General features: G+C 30.1%; 2 protein-coding genes across 9 annotated transcripts in view; one reads left to right on the top strand and one right to left on the bottom strand.

Annotated features, from left to right (window-relative positions):
• The first annotated feature begins 948 nt into the window (after positions 1–948).
• Positions 949–12,350, top strand: LOC140039929 (rab-like protein 2A). Its single transcript, XM_072085524.1, has 8 exons — positions 949–1,061; positions 1,469–1,498; positions 2,663–2,742; positions 3,024–3,103; positions 7,726–7,837; positions 9,229–9,326; positions 11,133–11,216; positions 11,431–12,350. The coding sequence occupies exons 1-8, from the start codon at positions 949–951 to the stop codon at positions 11,545–11,547; spliced, it is 714 nt and encodes a 237-aa protein (XP_071941625.1). The 3' UTR covers positions 11,548–12,350.
• A 3,960-nt stretch (positions 12,351–16,310) lies between these two features.
• The window catches only part of LOC140041117 (uncharacterized), a 63,097-nt gene continuing 60,856 nt past the window's right edge, over positions 16,311–18,551 (bottom strand). For all 8 annotated transcript variants that reach the window (XM_072087514.1, XM_072087508.1, XM_072087510.1 and 5 more), the window contains one exon: positions 16,311–18,398. In XM_072087514.1, the coding sequence (XP_071943615.1) occupies positions 18,169–18,398 (230 nt within the window). In that variant the 3' untranslated portion in view covers positions 16,311–18,168. The remainder of the gene's footprint in view (positions 18,399–18,551) is intronic.

Genomic DNA, 18,551 nt, shown 5'->3' with positions numbered 1-18,551 from the left:
ATCAAAGTTTTGTATTTTCATACAATTTCAGTAATATCTATCCAGCGTAACGGTTCTCTGTAAATTAAACAAGATATATGGGTTATTCATGCTTTCAGTACACAGACACGAAAATATAATGTCTCACATCGTGACAAAATTATCAGATTAATTTTTAATCGGAAGACCATTAGCCTAATATGTACCTCATTGTCATGTATGAATATATAGAAATCCTTTTTATAAATTTTAAATAAAATCTATATAATGGTCTGATGTGTAGACTTAATTCAAGCATAGAGATATTATAGTCGTTTTTTAAGTTTAAACACAGTTTAGAGCAACATTTTATAGATTTTTAACTTTTCATATTTTTATTAACATGATTTTACCTACTTTGAATTTTTAACTTTTTAACTTTTATACAATCAGAATTTTTAACTTGTATACAATCAGAATTTGTAACTTTTATACAATCAGAATTTGTAACTTTTATACAATCATAATTTTTAACTTTTATACAATCAGAATTTTTAACTTTTATACAATCAGAATTTTTAACTTTTACACAATCAGATTGTATTATACCATATTTTCTATGTAATTTTCTAAATTTGTTAAATGTCAGTTTTATTGTATCGTTCAAGTTGACAGGGGCTGGTCAAGCACATCACAAGATGACGGTTTTATATTTTTGCTTTTCCGCTACTCCCCTGTTATGCTTATATGTTTGTTTTTTTTGCTATGTAGAAAGATTGAAAAAAAAATAAAATAGTATCTCTATGATTCAAGTGAAAATGGTTTTTTTTTTCGATTATAGCCAACGTCTTATATTAGTCAAAAATGTTTTTTTACTTACTATGGACCCGAGATTTTTGCGTGAACTACGTGTCATATACAAGAGCAATATATAAAGTGCGCCACCAATTACTACGGGAAAACGCACTCGCATAGTTTTGCGGTAAAATCATGGCGGAAAACAACACAGGCCTGAGTTCCGCTATTCCGGAAAAAGATGCAAAATCTAGGGAGAATTCCGTTAAGATCATTTGTCTTGGCGATTCTGCTGTTGGAAAATCAAAGTAAGTGTTGAACACAAACTTCTGTTTTGCTCATAAATAGGTAAATAGTAGCTCAGGTTGTCTACAAAATCTAAGCCCGACTGTCTGAGTTGATAGGGGACGATAGAGTCTCGTACGACGTACGACAGTGTTGTGTAGGCCTACAATATTTCTGTCAGATGACACGATCTCTGTCAAACCGTGGCGGCGTCCATAGATACGGATTAGTTCATGCTTTTGTTGAATTGATAAAGCCTAAAATATAAATTTGCTGTCCAGACTCAACCAACCGTATTCTCCTATATTAATATTATAAACAAAAAAAAGACAAATTTTCAAGAGTAAATTGAGAGAATCTACCATTTGTATTTGTATTAACCTAAAAATAGTGTCAGCTATTTTTTTTTAAACATATAATTTTTTTTCAGGTTAGTGGAGCGTTTTCTAATGGATGGATAGTATCCTTTTATTAATTATATAATGTTAACTAATTATAAAAATGAAACTAGTGTACTGCTGGTTTTTATAGAAATACAGTACAGTATGTAAATATAGTCATGACAATTACTCTAAAAGCCTTGTCTACACTATCAAATTTTATGTGACAAAAAAATGTGGTGTGCCCATATATGGACATGATGATGTCATATCACTTCCATATTTGGGCACATTACACTTTTTTTTGTCAAATTAATTTGATAGTGTAGACAGAGCTTAATTATGATGAGTCTGATGTATTGTTTTTATTAAACCATGTTTCATGAGGGTAGCCCATCCATCACAGCTGATCATTGAAGCCCTCAGCAATACAATTCACACAGTACAAAAATACATATCATAAAGTTTCAATTATAAAACTACTATAAATATATAAAAATTGCAATAAAATTGTAAGTTCCAGATCAATCATTATTATCATCATCATCATGAGAAATCAAATATTAATAGAATAGAAAGTATACAAAGGAAAGCAACAAGGATAATAATGTTTAGAAAGGAAGGTTCCTGGGACACATCTTATTTTCATAGGTTGAAAGTGCTTGAATTATTATCTATTGATGACTTGTTTAAATTACATAGACTTTCATTAGGATTTGAGGTGTTGAAAGGTTACTGTCCCCATTCTTTCAATGAGTATATTAAAACTAGTGAAAGATGTCCGGGTAGGCTTTTACGTTGGAATTCGAAAGGCAATACTTTTCATAATTCTGTATTTGTTTCCTTTCCTAGACTATGGGAGCAAATACCAAATGACATAAAAGATTCACAAACAATTTCAATATTTAAGGCTGCTCTAACGAAACACTATATTTCATGTTATGTATAATTTATTTGTATTTTTCTTGTATATGGTTTTATCTTTAACTGATTGTATTGTATGGAGTGAGTGCAGAATCTGTTTGGGCTTTAGCCTATTCTCATTCCTGGTTATTTTTACATTGATTACCGAATAAATATTATTATTATTATTATCATAGTTGAAATAATAACAGTACAGTGGATAATCTCATTTTTAGTTATACATATTTTAGATAATAATAATCTACAGTGTACTTTGTATACAATGGAATGATATTTAATAATCTCATCAATGTATATTGAAATCCTTAATGTGTTTACAGTCAACCTCAACAGCTATCAACCTTTGCTCTTACACTTTTTACTTATAATACTAAAATTAATGGAAAAGAAGTTACTGTAGGTGAGTAATGCAATGAATATCATGGTATCTTTATTTTTTTTTAAAGAAAAATACATTTGCAGTCAAAGGCTGAATTGCTGCATTTTTTACAATACAATTACAATATTACATATAAAAATCACATCAAATTTATGTATAAAACGACAATCGATTTCACAATAGAATTACAATATTAAAAAACATGATTGATCAGAGACAGTTCAGTTATTTAATGTAAGATGTACTAGGTTCTTTAGTCCTTATCCTTATAATGTAGTAATATTCTTATTTGCCAATTTTAGATTTCTGGGACACAGCAGGGCAAGAACGGTTTAGTAAGATGCATCCTTCATATTATCACCAAGCACATTCCTGTATTCTTGTAAGTTTTCAATAAGATTCTATGTTTCCCCGTAACTTGATAAATAAAGCATGAGACTAGATATTGATAGCACTTATTCAGTATCTCAGTTTTCATAATATATTGTATACATCACTAGGACTAAATCGAGGCATATTCTCAGTTTGTTCAATTTATTTAACATCGTTTTTAGTGCTTCAATTGTACACACACATAAATCCAGGCATTTTTAAGTTATATGTGAAATTTATATTCTTTTTTGATAGAAATAATAATGTAAATTAATTAACTGTAAACATTACTTGACACCTTCAGACTACTCAATGATAAGGTGAACAAATTGTCAACAAAGAACTAATTTGTTCCAACAAAAATACAGATCAATATTGCCGTCAATCAAATATTGATAATTGAAGTTGATATTGTCATTCTGAAATTGAAAATAATTACTGTACTATATGATATAACATATTAATATGTAAATATGAACAGATTATAGTCCCATGGGGCTAGATATGAACGTTGCCGAATACTTGATTGCAATAGCAATGGAATTTACCTTTTCAAATCTGTCTGAATTTATCTTAGGCCTTGTCTACACTATCAAACTTTATGTGTCAAAAAAGTTTGATGTGCCTATATACAGTATGGTAGTGCTATGCTTAAATATGGTAGTGATATAACATCATCATGTCCATGTAGACAAAGCTTTAAATTAGGAAGTAGGAACAAGCATAAGACTATTATAATAATAATAATAATAATAATAATATATTAATTTTACCAAAGTATATATTTTTTGCAATACATGTAGTAATAGTTTTAGTAATAATAACTAAATAATTAAAATGTAAAATTAAATTGAATTCAATAAATGAAAGCAACATTCATTAGGGAATATGATAATGTATTGAAGAAGAACAAATTATAATAAGAACATCTGTAATGTTAAAAGATAATTATAATAATGTAATGTTAAAATAGCAGTGTGTAGGAAGGACAGATTAATAACACATAGACACTAAAGAAAATCAAGTATAAAGCTAAACAAATAACAAACACTATTAAATGTAATTTATATCTTGATCAAAATAAAATAGATCTGTTAATGGCGGAAAAAAAAGTCTACATTACTCTTATTTGAATACAAGAACAACAGGGTTTATATTATGAGTGTGCAACTTTGCCATTAATTCTGCCATTAATTCTGCTGTATGTGAAAGGTTTATTGCTACTTAAACTACGTCCAAAGATCATTCTAAGTAATTGCTCTTAATACAATACATTTCCTCAGTGCATGATGAATGATGTTGTTTACATTCCCACAATTGCTTTAGAGTAATATTGTGTATACTATATAAATGAACGATTCAATAGAGTGTGTGTCATTCATATTATGTGGCAAGTTCTTGTGCTGCTGTAATTAGAGCGTGTGCTACATTTAGTCGTTGAGACTCATTTGCTGTCACTCAATTCTTGTGCTGCTGTAATTAGAGCGTGTGCTACATTTAGTCGTTGAGACTCATTTGCTGTCACTCAATTCTTGTGCTGCTGTAATTAGAGCGTGTGCTACATTTAGTCATCGAGACTCATTTGCTGTCACTCAATTCTTGTGCTGCTGTAATTAGAGCGTGTGCTACATTTAGTCGTTGAGACTCATTTGCTGTCACTCAATTCTTGTGCTGCTGTAATTAGAGCGTGTGCTACATTTAGTCGTTGAGACTCATTTGCTGTCACTCAATTCTTGTGCTGCTGTAATTAGAGCGTGTGCTACATTTAGTCGTTGAGACTCATTTGCTGTCACTCAATTCTTGTGCTGCTGTAATTAGAGCGTGTGCTACATTTAGTCGTTGAGACTCATTTGCTGTCACTCAATTCTTGTGCTGCTGTAATTAGAGTGTGTGCTACATTTAGTCGTTGAGACTCATTTGCTGTCACTCAATTCTCATCTATTGTATATAGAATAAAGAGATATAATATTTGGTTATTAATAATTGACTACCAATTATTATAACTAGATGGTACGCTCGCTTCGCTCGCGTACCATCTAGGTCGTGCCCACAGATGGTTCTCGAATACATAATAATTTCAGCGTTAAAAAACTGGCGATTTCAAATGTACGTACCGCAGGACAATAATGCATGTCGTTTACAGCCTACAGGAACGAATACATAGACACTGTAATTTATGTACTCAACTAAAATTAGCACCATGGGAATTACTTCCGAAAGAGAAACTTGTCACAAAATGAGACCAATTGTTTAAGTCAAATTTAAACAAACTTGATTTGTGTTTTGTATGTAACATTAGGGTTGAGGTACGGGGAAGAGGATGGGGTGCAAAGAGGAACAATTTTTAAATATTATTCTTTATCCATTTAGTAACGAAATATTAATTGAACTTATTCAACCTTATGTTCCTAAGCGGTCTCTGAGATCTAGATCTGATTCTCTTCTTGCCCATATATTTCATCCTTCCACTAAGTTTTATGGAAATCGTTCATTTTCTTCGGCATCCGTTTCTCTATGGAATGCGTTGCTTATTAAAATCCGTCAGGCTACTTCCACCAGTGTCTTCAAATCTCTCCTCAAAACCCACTTTTTAATTTGTAAATTTCTAAATTGTTCTGTCTTTGTAAAGCGCATTGAGGCTTTCAGCATAATGCGCTATATCAAGTACCAGTTATTATTATTATTATTATTATTGTTTTCATGTTTTACAAATAATATACCACTAAACACAGTAAAACATTGCGATGTAATACTTTGTTGAAACATCACCGTCCTAGTCGATTGAAATAGTACAGTAGCCCCTACATGTAACGATACATCACTACGACGTGTATATGTTTATATAATGTAAAACAATTTGTGAAAACCACCTATTCGGGGAAAATCATAAATTCGATTTAATCGTCAATAATTATTAAATTATCTAACTCAACTTAATTAGTAGGCCTAATGGTTTTCAATTGTTTCCTAGAGCCAATTCATACTTAAGTTGGTTCCTACCCTACCCACCAAAGTTGTTCTGCGTTTAGGGCATGTGATGTACCGTAGGCCTATCCTCTACTGGTTTTACAACACTACTCATGCCAGTGAGGGAAGGGTGATGATGTGGGTGGTTTAACTGCAATAATAAAGATTTATACATAATATACGGCGAGTGAAAACGCTAGCTCTTTATCCGTTTAAAAAAAATGTATATCCAACCTCTGCAGCACAGATTGAAAAAAAAATGGATCGAATTTCTGTTATGAGTATACAGTACTTGCCTTTACGACGCCTGAGGGAATAGACACTTGTGGAACAGAGATTGGAATGTTCCATTCCTCGCAAATCAATACATTTGTATAATCGTATATTAAATCTATCAAAATAGTATTTTTTAAAGAAAATCGGCCTGTCTTCAACATTATGATGGTGTACTCTAGTTGTTCAACCGGTTTTCAGCTATTAAAAACAATTATCGTAGGAGGAGATAGGAAAATGCGAAGCCTCCTCGCATTTTTGTGCCGGGTATTTTTCAAGATGGACATCCATTAGACAGTGTATACCACGGTCGGGAAAACACCCCTATTTGGGGCAAATCGTTGAACCTAAATTCGTTTTAATCGTCAATAACTAATTATCTAACTCAATTTAATTAGTAAAGAGGGTTACATCAGGTGGTTAAAATCAGTACCGAAAGTACGAACCAACTTTATATACCATCGAGTAAAAATTCTAGAAGTAAGGCGCGATTTATCGAATTTTGCCCTTACGTAAATTTATATATAGATAAAGCATTTGCTTATTAAAACAATAACAATAGCAAAGTATTTTCATTTCTGGGCTGAAAATAAGAATGCATGTGGAAAGATTTCCAAATCTTTCTACAGTAATTTGAAAGTATTCATTCTCCATCTATGAGTACTAGAAATTGTGCGTACATTTCCCATTCTTACATTTTGTATATGGCCACTTTTAATGAAATACAGGGAATAATTTTGCCAGTGTTGCATAGCAAAAAAGCTATACAAGACAACCTTATTGCTACACATTTCTAAAATTGTGTAGCAAAAATACAATACAAAATTATGTCTCTTGACTCAAAAATGAGTTTGATTACCAAAATTTTAAAACGAAAATTTTCCCTGAAAAATATAATAATAACCACATCTTATAATATATGTTAATTAGTATTGATAGAGTGAAGTAATTTTAAATGTACAATTGTCTGTCTTGATGGTAATTTACAGAAGAGCTGTCTATTGATTCTTTGCTTTCAATCAATAATCCAGGATAGATATTTCACAATGCGTCTAGTACAAGACTGTGTCGGACACTAACTAGCCACTGTCCCTTATGATTAACTGCAGCAGCTCTATATTTATCAAAATCTATAATTTCAGACATCAAACTAAGTTTGAATTCTCTTATATGTTAAGACACAGTATAATGTACAACTACAGTATGACATTTGTAATTTGTGTATTTTATTATTTACTTATTTCCTTTAAAAATAATAAATTTGTTAGCTAACATAGGTACTTGTAATTTAGGCCTTACTTAATTTAACCAAAATACTTTAGCACATATTTGATAACAATAGTGATTTCATTCGTTTTTAAATATATAGTTTTTCACTGTTTCTTTTCACAGGTATTTGATGTTACTAGAAAAGTGACTTATAAAAACCTACCAACGTGGTACAAAGAACTAAGAGAATACAGACCAAATATACCATGTTTATGTGCAGCTAATAAGATAGATGGTAAGTTGGTTAAATATACAACCAAGTACTAATGAGATTGAATACAGACCAAGTATACCATGTTTATGTGCAGCTAATAAGATAGATGGTAAGTTGGTTAAATATACAACCAAGTACCAATGAGATTGAATACAGACCAAATATACCATGTTTATGTGCAGCTAATAAGATAGATGGTAAGTTGGTTAAATATACAACCAAGTACCAATGAGATTGAATACAGACCAAATATACCATGTTTATGTGCAGCTAATAAGATAGATGGTAAGTTGGTTAAATATACAACCAAGTACCAATGAGATTGAATACAGACCAAATATACCATGTTTATGTGCAGCTAATAAGATAGATGGTAAGTTGGTTAAATATACAACCAAGTACCAATGAGATTGAATACAGACCAAATATACCATGTTTATGTGCAGCTAATAAGATAGATGGTAAGTTGGTTAAATATACTACCAAGTACCAATGAGATTGAATACAGACCAAATATACCATGTTTATGTGCAGCTAATAAGATAGATGGTAAGTTGGTTAAATATACAACCAAGTACCAATGAGATTGAATACAGACCAAATATACCATGTTTATGTGCAGCTAATAAGATAGATGGTAAGTTGGTTAAATATACAACCAAGTACCAATGAGATTGAATACAGACCAAATATACCATGTTTATGTGCAGCTAATAAGATAGATGGTAAGTTGGTTAAATATACAACCAAGTACTAATGAGATTGAATACAGACCAAATATACCATGTTTATGTGCAGCTAATAAGATAGATGGTAAGTTGGTTAAATATACAACCAAGTACCAATGAGATTGAATACAGACCAAATATACCATGTTTATGTGCAGCTAATAAGATAGATGGTAAGTTGGTTAAATATACAACCAAGTACCAATGAGATTGAATACAGACCAAGTATACCATGTTTATGTGCAGCTAATAAGATGGATGGTAAGTTGGTTAAATATACAACCAAGTACTAATAAGATTGAATACATTTGACATATTAACAGTAATGTTGACACAAAATTATAATGTTAGATGTAATCCCACTTAATGTGAATTGTACTAATGGTTAGTAACCATGGCAATATCATTTAAACAAGGTTGTCATCAGCCGTACTTAACAAATTATTGCTGATATTTTTATAATTGTTTTACTTGTCATCAACATATTAAATCCATTATGAGTGCACTCCTTAAATACTAATGTATTAGAGTATCATCTTGTTTGTGTATCTTTCTAATGTAAATGTGTGTTCATTTTTAAACATCTACTTTATATTCATATATTCTTTTAAATTGTATTACCTTTGTTAAAAAATATGTTATAATCGATACCAACAATTTTATAAATTTGCAATTTTTTCACAGTTGATTATAAAGTAACACAGAAAGCCTTTAATTTTCCAAAGAAATTTAATTTACCATTCTACTTCGTATCGGCGTCAGATGGAACGAATGTAGTTAAAGTAAGTACTGCTATGTGTACATTATATCACACAGTAAAACATGTTAAAGTAAGTACTGCTACGTGTACATTATATCACACAGTAAAACATGTTAAAGTAAGTACTGCTACGTGTACATTATATCACACAGTAAAACGTAGTTAAAGTAAGTTCTGCTATGTGTGCATTATATCACACAGTAAAACATAGTTAAAGTAAGTACTGCTATGTGTACATTATATCACACAGTAAAACATAGTTAAAGTAAGTACTGCTATGTGTACATTATATCACACAGTAAAACATAGTTAAAGTAAGTACTGCTATGTGTACATTATATCACACAGTAAAACATAGTTAAAGTAAGTACTGCTACGTGTACATTATATCACACAGTAAAACATAGTTAAAGTAAGTACTGCTATGTGTACATTATATCACACAGTAAAACGTAGTTAAAGTAAGTACTGCTATGCATACATTATATCACACAGTAAATACTTCTTCATCTTTATTTAAAGATGGAAGATAAACCCTTGATTGCAATTCAATTATTTTATTCCGTCAAGCACTCTGAAAACTGTCTTCCTTGTCACGTATATAACCATTAATCAAATATAATCAAATGGGTTAAAAAAATATAACAAGTACGACACCAAGGGGTAAAATACAAAGTCTATTGCCTATTCTCCCGGAGAAGAGAGCTATACAACTCGAATATATAAACAATTTATGAAACACCCCTGTCAGATAATGGTACATTCCATGAACCCTGACCTCAAGTGGAAACATCTTGACACCACTTTTGGTTTGTGTAAAACATTTCTAGGGAAATTATTAATTATAAGAAACCGTCTGCTACTAAGAACCTGGATGTAAAAACCCTAGTATTATTAGTATATATTCCTTTATTAGGGAAGATACGCATCTCAGAGCGGTTTTCAAATTAAAATATTTACAGGGTAATTCTGGTCATTTTGATATCCCACCTGTATGGATGTATGGAATACTGTGTACCTTTTATAATGAATATTAAAATGTACAAATGATATCCCTTTAATACAGATAAAATAAAATGAAAATATACTAAGAACATTGAAATTTGAAGGTTCCTAGTCTTCAATACTTGATTAGCTAAAGAATATCTATCTTTATCAAATACATTATCTGCTACATGTATCATACATAAACCTATAATTGGCATAGTGTACCTTATACAATGATTAGTAATACATACACCTCAATTATTAAGGTTATTGTATTTTTTATGGTACATACATTACAAAAATATCATTTAAAGTCGGCATCAATTTAATAAATATAGATTTGAAAAAATGTTGCAATATCGTTTGAATACCTTATTTTAAATTGGTTGAGTAGAGCAATGTTTAATAAAAAGCTAATAATATTGCCATGGAAACATTATAATTTGTTTCATAAAAAATCAACGTAACAATAAGGTTTTGTTATTACATTTCATAGTACAATACATTATTTTATTAAACAATATTGAAAATATTTTTGGTACAAATAAAAATTGATTTTAATATAGATGGCATCTAAAAAGGGAAGTGAGTTTGTTATTGTGGTTAAGGTGGTTGGGAGGGAGTGGAGTATTTATTATATATATAATACATTCAAAAGGGTTTGTACTTGCAATGAAGCCTTCTTGTTAACAGACACACACTGGGTTAAGTTCTAAATCTAATCTGTACTAGTGTTAAGCTAAGTCAGTCACCATTACTCTGTTCAGTACTACTTTTAACAATATACAGAATGTAGAAAACATCTATATTAATTTACTAACTGAAAATATTTATTTTTTAGTTATTTAGAGAGGCCATAAAACAAGCAGTTGAATACAAAAATAACTCAACAGATTTTATGGATGAAGTCATGCGAGAATTAGAGGTAAAATTATTAATAAACTACACACATATTCCCATAATAATGCAGCTCAAAGTTGTACCCATTTTATACACCTGGGTTGAGAGAGACGAATGTAAGTAAAGTATCTTGCCTAAGGATTTAAGCAATGCGGCGAGAGTTGGATTCGATCAGTAATCCAACGTCCAACAAATTGCGCCACACACCCTCACATAATTCAATATATTTTTCTCAATAGTATTTTGAAGATATGAAGGTTTCACCAGATAGTGGTTTAGAAACAGCACCAAATTCTGAGGATAAAGACGAAAAAGATGACGAAGATGAAACAAATGTTGCAACAAGCAAATCATGACGGAAAATGTAGCAGTTTTAATTAAGAATTAATTAGTTGAAGATGTAAGATGTACCACCAATTGTCTCAACCATTGTGTGAAGCCTAAGTTGAGTGTTTTATCTCTGGTGTATATATACTGCAGATGGACTATTTGCCTTGTATTTCTCTACTTCAAAGTGAAGGGCTAAGCTGAGGTATCCATTCACCTTATGCCTTGGGTCCTGTACCACACACAGTTGGTAACAAGATGCAATATATGCCATAAGAGTCTTGTACGACAAGATTAGTAGTAGTGTCAAGAAAGATTTGATTTATCAATTATGACCAGAAAAGGTCAAGTTTTGATTCTCCGAAAAGATAATTAGCGAACCTTACAATTGTTGTTGTTAATTTTAATTACAGTAATGACAGTACAGTGCATCAGTTTTTAAAATTATATACTCAATAGTTAAAATTATTAAGTGAATATAATATGGGTAGAACTTTTAGTTCCCATCCAATTGGGATAATTGACCCAACACAAAGTGCAGCCAAATCTATTTTGCACTTTAACTATATGTAGGATGTACCAATTTGACTCCTGGGTGAGATGAAGCACTGTAATTGACCTTTAACCTTTCCTATACATTCATTGGAAAAAATACCTTGATGTAAACTTAGTACTCTTGAAGCTTTATGTTTAAATCTAACTGCTCACAAATTCAATTTAAGTAACTTAATGTTATGACTATACCTTGATTATACAGTAATACAGCCTAAATATCTTGTCTATTTAAATGCAAAATGTTTAGGTATTTAATAATACTAATTAATTATTATTATACAGTAATACAGCCTAAATATCTTGTCTATTTAAATGCAAAATGTTTAGGTATTTAATAATACTAATTAATTATTATTATACAGTAATACAGCCTAAATATCTTGTCTATTTAAATGCAAAATGTTTAGGTATTTAATAATACTAATTAATTATTATTATACAGTAATACAGCCTAAATATCTTGTCTATTTAAATGCAAAATGTTTAGGTATTTAATAATACTAATTAATTATTATTATACAGTAATACAGCCTAAATATCTTGTCTATTTAAATGTAAAATGTTTAGGTATTTAATAATACTAATTAATTATTATTATACAGTAATACAGCCTAAATATCTTGTCTATTTAAATGTAAAATGTTTAGGTATTTAATAATACTAATTAATTATTATTATACAGTAATACAGCCTAAATATCTTGTCTATTTAAATGTAAAATGTTTAGGTATTTAATAATACTAATTAATTATTATTATACAGTACCTTGATTATACAGTAATTCTTTTATTTCAAAAATTAAATTTGTAGGTAGTTTAGTATAATTTACTTTAGTAATAGAATTAAAACAAATCAAAAATCAAAATTAACAATCTTGTAAAAGATTAAAAATTATACCAATATAGACTAATTCCGTTTAGAATTCCTATACACTGGAAAGCCCTTATTAATGCAAAGTGCGCCCTCATAGAAGGGAACCGCCGTCCAAGTACTTAAAGCATTCCAATATTGAGTTGCTATGTGTTTAATGCAAAGTATTTAAAATTAATGATATGGTCAAAATTAGTATCAGGTCTACACCATCAAACTTTATGTGACAACAAAATGTGATGTGCCCATATATGGAAATGATGAAGTCATATCACTACCATATTTGGGTGTATCACTAACCTATTTGAGTGTATCACTACCATATTTGGGCATATCACTACCATATTTAGGCACATTGCACTTTTTTGTCAAATTAGTTTGATAGTGTAGACAGAGCTTTAGTATCAGGTGTACTGGAATTGTTATATATAGCATAAGAGTTACCACACTCTTATTATGTTAGCTATTCATACGCATCCAACAGCGAGTAACTCGCCAACAGGATGGATAAACTAATAATAAGTCTCATTTAAGGCTTAGGGAGTGGAGTTGAAAGAGTTACAACAAATGTAAAGTCAAATATAGTACTGGCAAAGTAAATAAAGAATTTATAATAATATATTGATTAAATGTTCAAAGTTTTTAGAATAATTTTTTTACGTTTTCATGTGGTGTATTTAAACATTAAAGCCCCTAGACTTATTGTTAATAGTAAATATTTTGGTACACTATGCAAAATGTTACACAGTTAGTTGTTGCCCTCCATTCTTATTATTAATAGTTCAATCAAAAATATAGATTACTAATGTAGTTGGGTATAGTATTGCTTTAAATTGTGTGTGTACTTTATTGGTACAGCACTATGTTATTTCATGTCATAAGCAGTAGCTTAAGTCCATGCTTTTGAGCCTCGATTTCTGATAGCTTTAGATTAACTTAGCAGGGGCAGATATAGGATGTCTTAAACTCTGTCTACACTATCAAATTAGTTTGACAAAAAAAGTGTGATGTGCCTAAATATGGTAGTGATATGCCTAAATATATATCCATATATGGGCACATCATATTCTTTTGTCACATAAAGTTTGATATTGTAGGCTTTAAACAGGAGTATATCAAAAAGTTGTTTATAACATGTTACTATTAATTTTTTCTGATTGTGATAAGAAATTTATGTAATTTGAAATTTAAAAATGTATCTTAATGAATTCAGTGTAGTGTTTATGTTTGAATCAAATTGTTTTTTTCAAATTTTAAGTTAATAATTTATCAAATGAAATATTTTTGTTTTCTATTTTCTATATTTGATGTGTTATTTTAGTTTCTCTGTTGCTTTCTAAGCAAATGTATCAAAATGTATTTTGTGCTGCTGTGTTTATTTGCCATTTGCTCAAATTCACAATAATAAATTGGTATCAAATATAAAATTTAAGTTATAATAAATCATCCCTGTGCTTTAATAGCCTTAATGGTAATTACTGTATAAATTACTGCAGTAATGATCAATAGTAACAGTGGGTTAGGGTACTAACTTTAAAATTGGAACAGAGTTTGTTCGAACTCAAATGTTGGTACCATACTCTGAAAAGTCTAGGAAACCATGAATTATTTTTCTGTAATATTGCTGTGCGCTTTAATAAAAACTTGCCTCTGAATTCGTTTTTAATGTTTATGCTTCTGTATCAATTACAACATTTAGTAGTGAACTATGCTATCTCTATGCTTACAATCAAGCACATCTTGTATTCATATAAAGACTGAGCATAATAATTGTATTGTAAATAGGAGCCAAAGAAATTAATTGGTTTACTGGTAATTGTAACCAAGATGATGATGAAAATAAACTTGTTTGTTTTAAACACATGGTCTGTTGCATTTATTATCATCAGGGCCGTAGCCAGCACGAGGCACACAAGGTGCTCGCCTCATGTGAAATTCACCACCCAATTCCCAAACACAGATCATCATATTTTATATAATTATATTTAAAGCATCTTTGTATCGTCTGTTTTTAACCTCTCGCTACGACCTTGATCATGTACAATACAAACTTTACATAAAGTACCTATAGGATATAGGCACTGTGTCATCAGGTCAAATGACAGCCTCAAAACACATGCCTACTGTGATCAGTAGAAGATGGTTCTATAAGCACAAATTAATTATTATTATTATTATTAATTATTGCAGTGAGTGTATTTTGTTCATAAACACAGAGAAGTCACAGATGACTTTTGTCGTGTAATGTAACTATGCTACAATGACGTCGGGCCTACTTGATGTACTTATACAATAATTATTTAACTTTAAAAAATTTAAAAATGGCAAAAGCAAGGTATTCATCTAAAGTGAACAATTTTACTTCTTATTTTTTTTATATATAGATTTTGCAATATTATTGAGAGTGAAACCTCTACCTACTTTTCAGTTATCAAAAACATAATATATAAATATATTCTAAACACATTAAAAGTTGTCTCTTTAACTGGCTAGGCATAGGCCTAGGCCTGTGGTACGATCAGAGCAGGGAAGCAATAGCATGAGTTAGCTTCCACAACCCCCGTCTTCTCTACTAGCCTACCTACCCTAGCTGGAATCACCATGAGGCTAACAATTCATAATATCACTACTTATTTACATTCGACTATTCTTAACTATTGAACATTACCTATAGTATATATTGTGTCAGTATAATATGATTTTACCTTTGTTGTGCTTTGTAAATCCAGAATTAATAACGATTGCTGTAGGCCTACATAAGTCGTCTGCTTTTGCCGCCGCCGTGAGCTTAAAAGAAAGTGTGCTAGATGAAAGTTTCTGACACGGTGATTGGTCAGATCTTTTGTTTCGTCTAACCGCTGGAGCGCGCTGGAATTGAAATCAACGTAACGATTGTGCGTTTTGTCGAACGTTATTAGGCCTGCCCTTTTCTGCTTTATCTACGCTATTTTAAAATGTCGGTTAAAAAGTGACTCATTCTCTACAGTACAGTTCTTTTATTATTCAATTAAAGCCAATTCTTGCAGTGTCATAACAGATCATAAAAAATTATTGTTTCTACTTTTTATGCACAAACTGTATTATAAGACGCTTGCAATATGATTGTTGTTTTTGTTGTCCACTTACCTCGTTCTTTATTATGCTATTATTGCCTCATTTAAATTTAACTGTGTAGTAGGTATATAAATGCACTAGGTGTTGATTGTACAGTTCTGATGATGAGAATAGTATGTCACTTAATTTGAAGACAATCTGCATTATCATTAAATGCCTAATGACATTGATCCTCACTGTATGATGTTTTAAGTGAGATGATAGGCCAAAAGCAATCAACCGTGACAAGAAATAAAAGACTGAAATGAGTGAATTAATTTGCCGACACACTTTAATCTTTATCAAGAACCATCTTATATATTATAAAACCATTCGAACATACATTATTTACAAACACACTAAAATAAACTGATTCTGTATGCATCGACTAAGGTGAGACAGAAGACAGAGCCACACAACATATAATTATGCTAATTAGGCAGTTTGCATATGCAAATATTAGTGAATTTCCAGGTGCCATTTATGATACCCTGTACTGAAATATCAAAATATAAATCAATAATTAGATGCAATTAATAATGTTCTCTCTAAAGTCATTAAAATAACATTAATTATTTTACAAGGAAAATATAAACAAAAATAAAATGTAAAATGACATGTGATAAATAAGAAAGGCTAATAAAACATTTAAAGTACAGTATTAATAAAAATAATAATCAATAAATTTCCAATATAAAAAATAAGCAAATAAACAATAAATTTCAATAAATACTATTAATAATTCTGTACCTTCTGTATTTGCTATTAATATTTTGCTCTAATAAAGCTATATAATGTATTTATATATACACTATAAACAAAAGTTGCTATCATTAAACATTATCAAAACAAGGTGTATATCAATTGTATTAAAATCAAATTATTATTGTTAATTTTATTATTATTTTTATTTAAGCAGCACATTCCTATACAATTTGATTCTCTGTCATAATTTACACTAGGGATGGTTTAATGCACAAATTCACCAAAATAACAAATATTTGTATACTGAAGCTGAATTGTGGTAAATGTTAAATAATTAGATATAAACTTTCCATGAATTATTGAGAAATAAAGCATTTCCTATTCTATAATCTTAAACATTTCTCATCATAATCTGACAAGTTTTACCCAAAGTGTTCTAACAATTTTAAACTGGGCTGTTAATAAATAAACTACATTATTTGAACATCTTTCTGTCCAAATTTAAAATATTTGAAAATGCGCCATCTATATATAATTTATCATAAATATGGAAAAATCTGTTAAAATATCTCCTCCTCTGTGCAACATCCTGATCATAAATATCTAAGCTTTGGTATAAAAAATCTAAATAAGGAGAAATTAGAAAGCGCGCACAAAAATAATTCTATTCTTTTTTAAAATACTGCAAAAATATAATAGGAAATATGTTACAAAATGAAACGATAAAGAAGAATACACACCCACACACAAACCTTCCATTCTTAAAACACATATCACCTAAATTAAAAATGCTGGATGTAACATAATAAAACAAAAAATGTAAACACAATTCATATAATTCTATGTAAATCTTCAAATATATCCAAATTATGAACTAATTTACATTTATTTATATTTACATATAAAGTATGTTTATTCATATCTATGCTCTTCAGCAATAGAATTTGTGCAAAAAGTCTAGAGGAATTAAACCATGCTTCTATGTAGTATGAAATAACAGGCTAATCATTTTACGGTTCTCTGCATGCGTTGGTTGGTATATTATCCTCATGTTTACCATTAGTTTATAAACTATTTTGCACAATGGTTAGTTGAGAAATATCGCAAATATTTTGGCAGTCTGTTAGGTAATAATAATGGTTCAACTTGTGACCAATCATATTGCAGATAAAAAAGTCAATTTATTTGAAAAAAAAAAGTCAGTGCATTTTCTATTTCTGAAATATTTCACAATTCACAAGTCACAATTGATGATAAAGATGAAAGAAGATGCAGAGAGAGAAACACTCTCTATCTTGAATGCTGTTAGAGTTAATCCATTAAAATATCTTGCATTTTGGTGTCATAGTCTTGCTGTGTAATTTGTAATATCTCAATTATATCCTAAATAAACATTTCAGAAACGCTCATATTTCACAACTTAAGCATCATGTACTTCTAATCTTCCTGAGATTTTTTTCAATTGTTAATCGATGGCCGATACGTGTAACTCCAAGTTCGCTAAAGTCGTCTTTTGAAAGTGCCATAAGGTGTTCGCCTGAGATTTCATTTTCCAAAAAGCTGTCACGATATTCTCCGAGTTTAAGACTAACTAGCCAATCAGCAACATCCTCTGGTTGCCATTCAATCAGTTCTTTGTTGTTAAAAGAAGTTGAAGCTGTTAAAACAAAAAGTTGAATATTATTCACTGAACTCCAAATAAACAAATATATTATATTTATCAAAATGTATTGGAAAGTGAAGAGGAAATAAATGAAATTTGACTTTTAAGCACTGTCAAACTAGTGTGATGTGCCCAAATATGGTGGTG

Source organism: Antedon mediterranea, chromosome 2, assembly GCF_964355755.1.
Source record: "Antedon mediterranea chromosome 2, ecAntMedi1.1, whole genome shotgun sequence".
Classification (NCBI taxonomy): Eukaryota; Metazoa; Echinodermata; class Crinoidea; order Comatulida; family Antedonidae; genus Antedon; species Antedon mediterranea.
The sequence above is the reverse complement of the archived record's forward strand: the minus strand, read 5'-3'. Positions and strand labels throughout refer to the sequence as shown.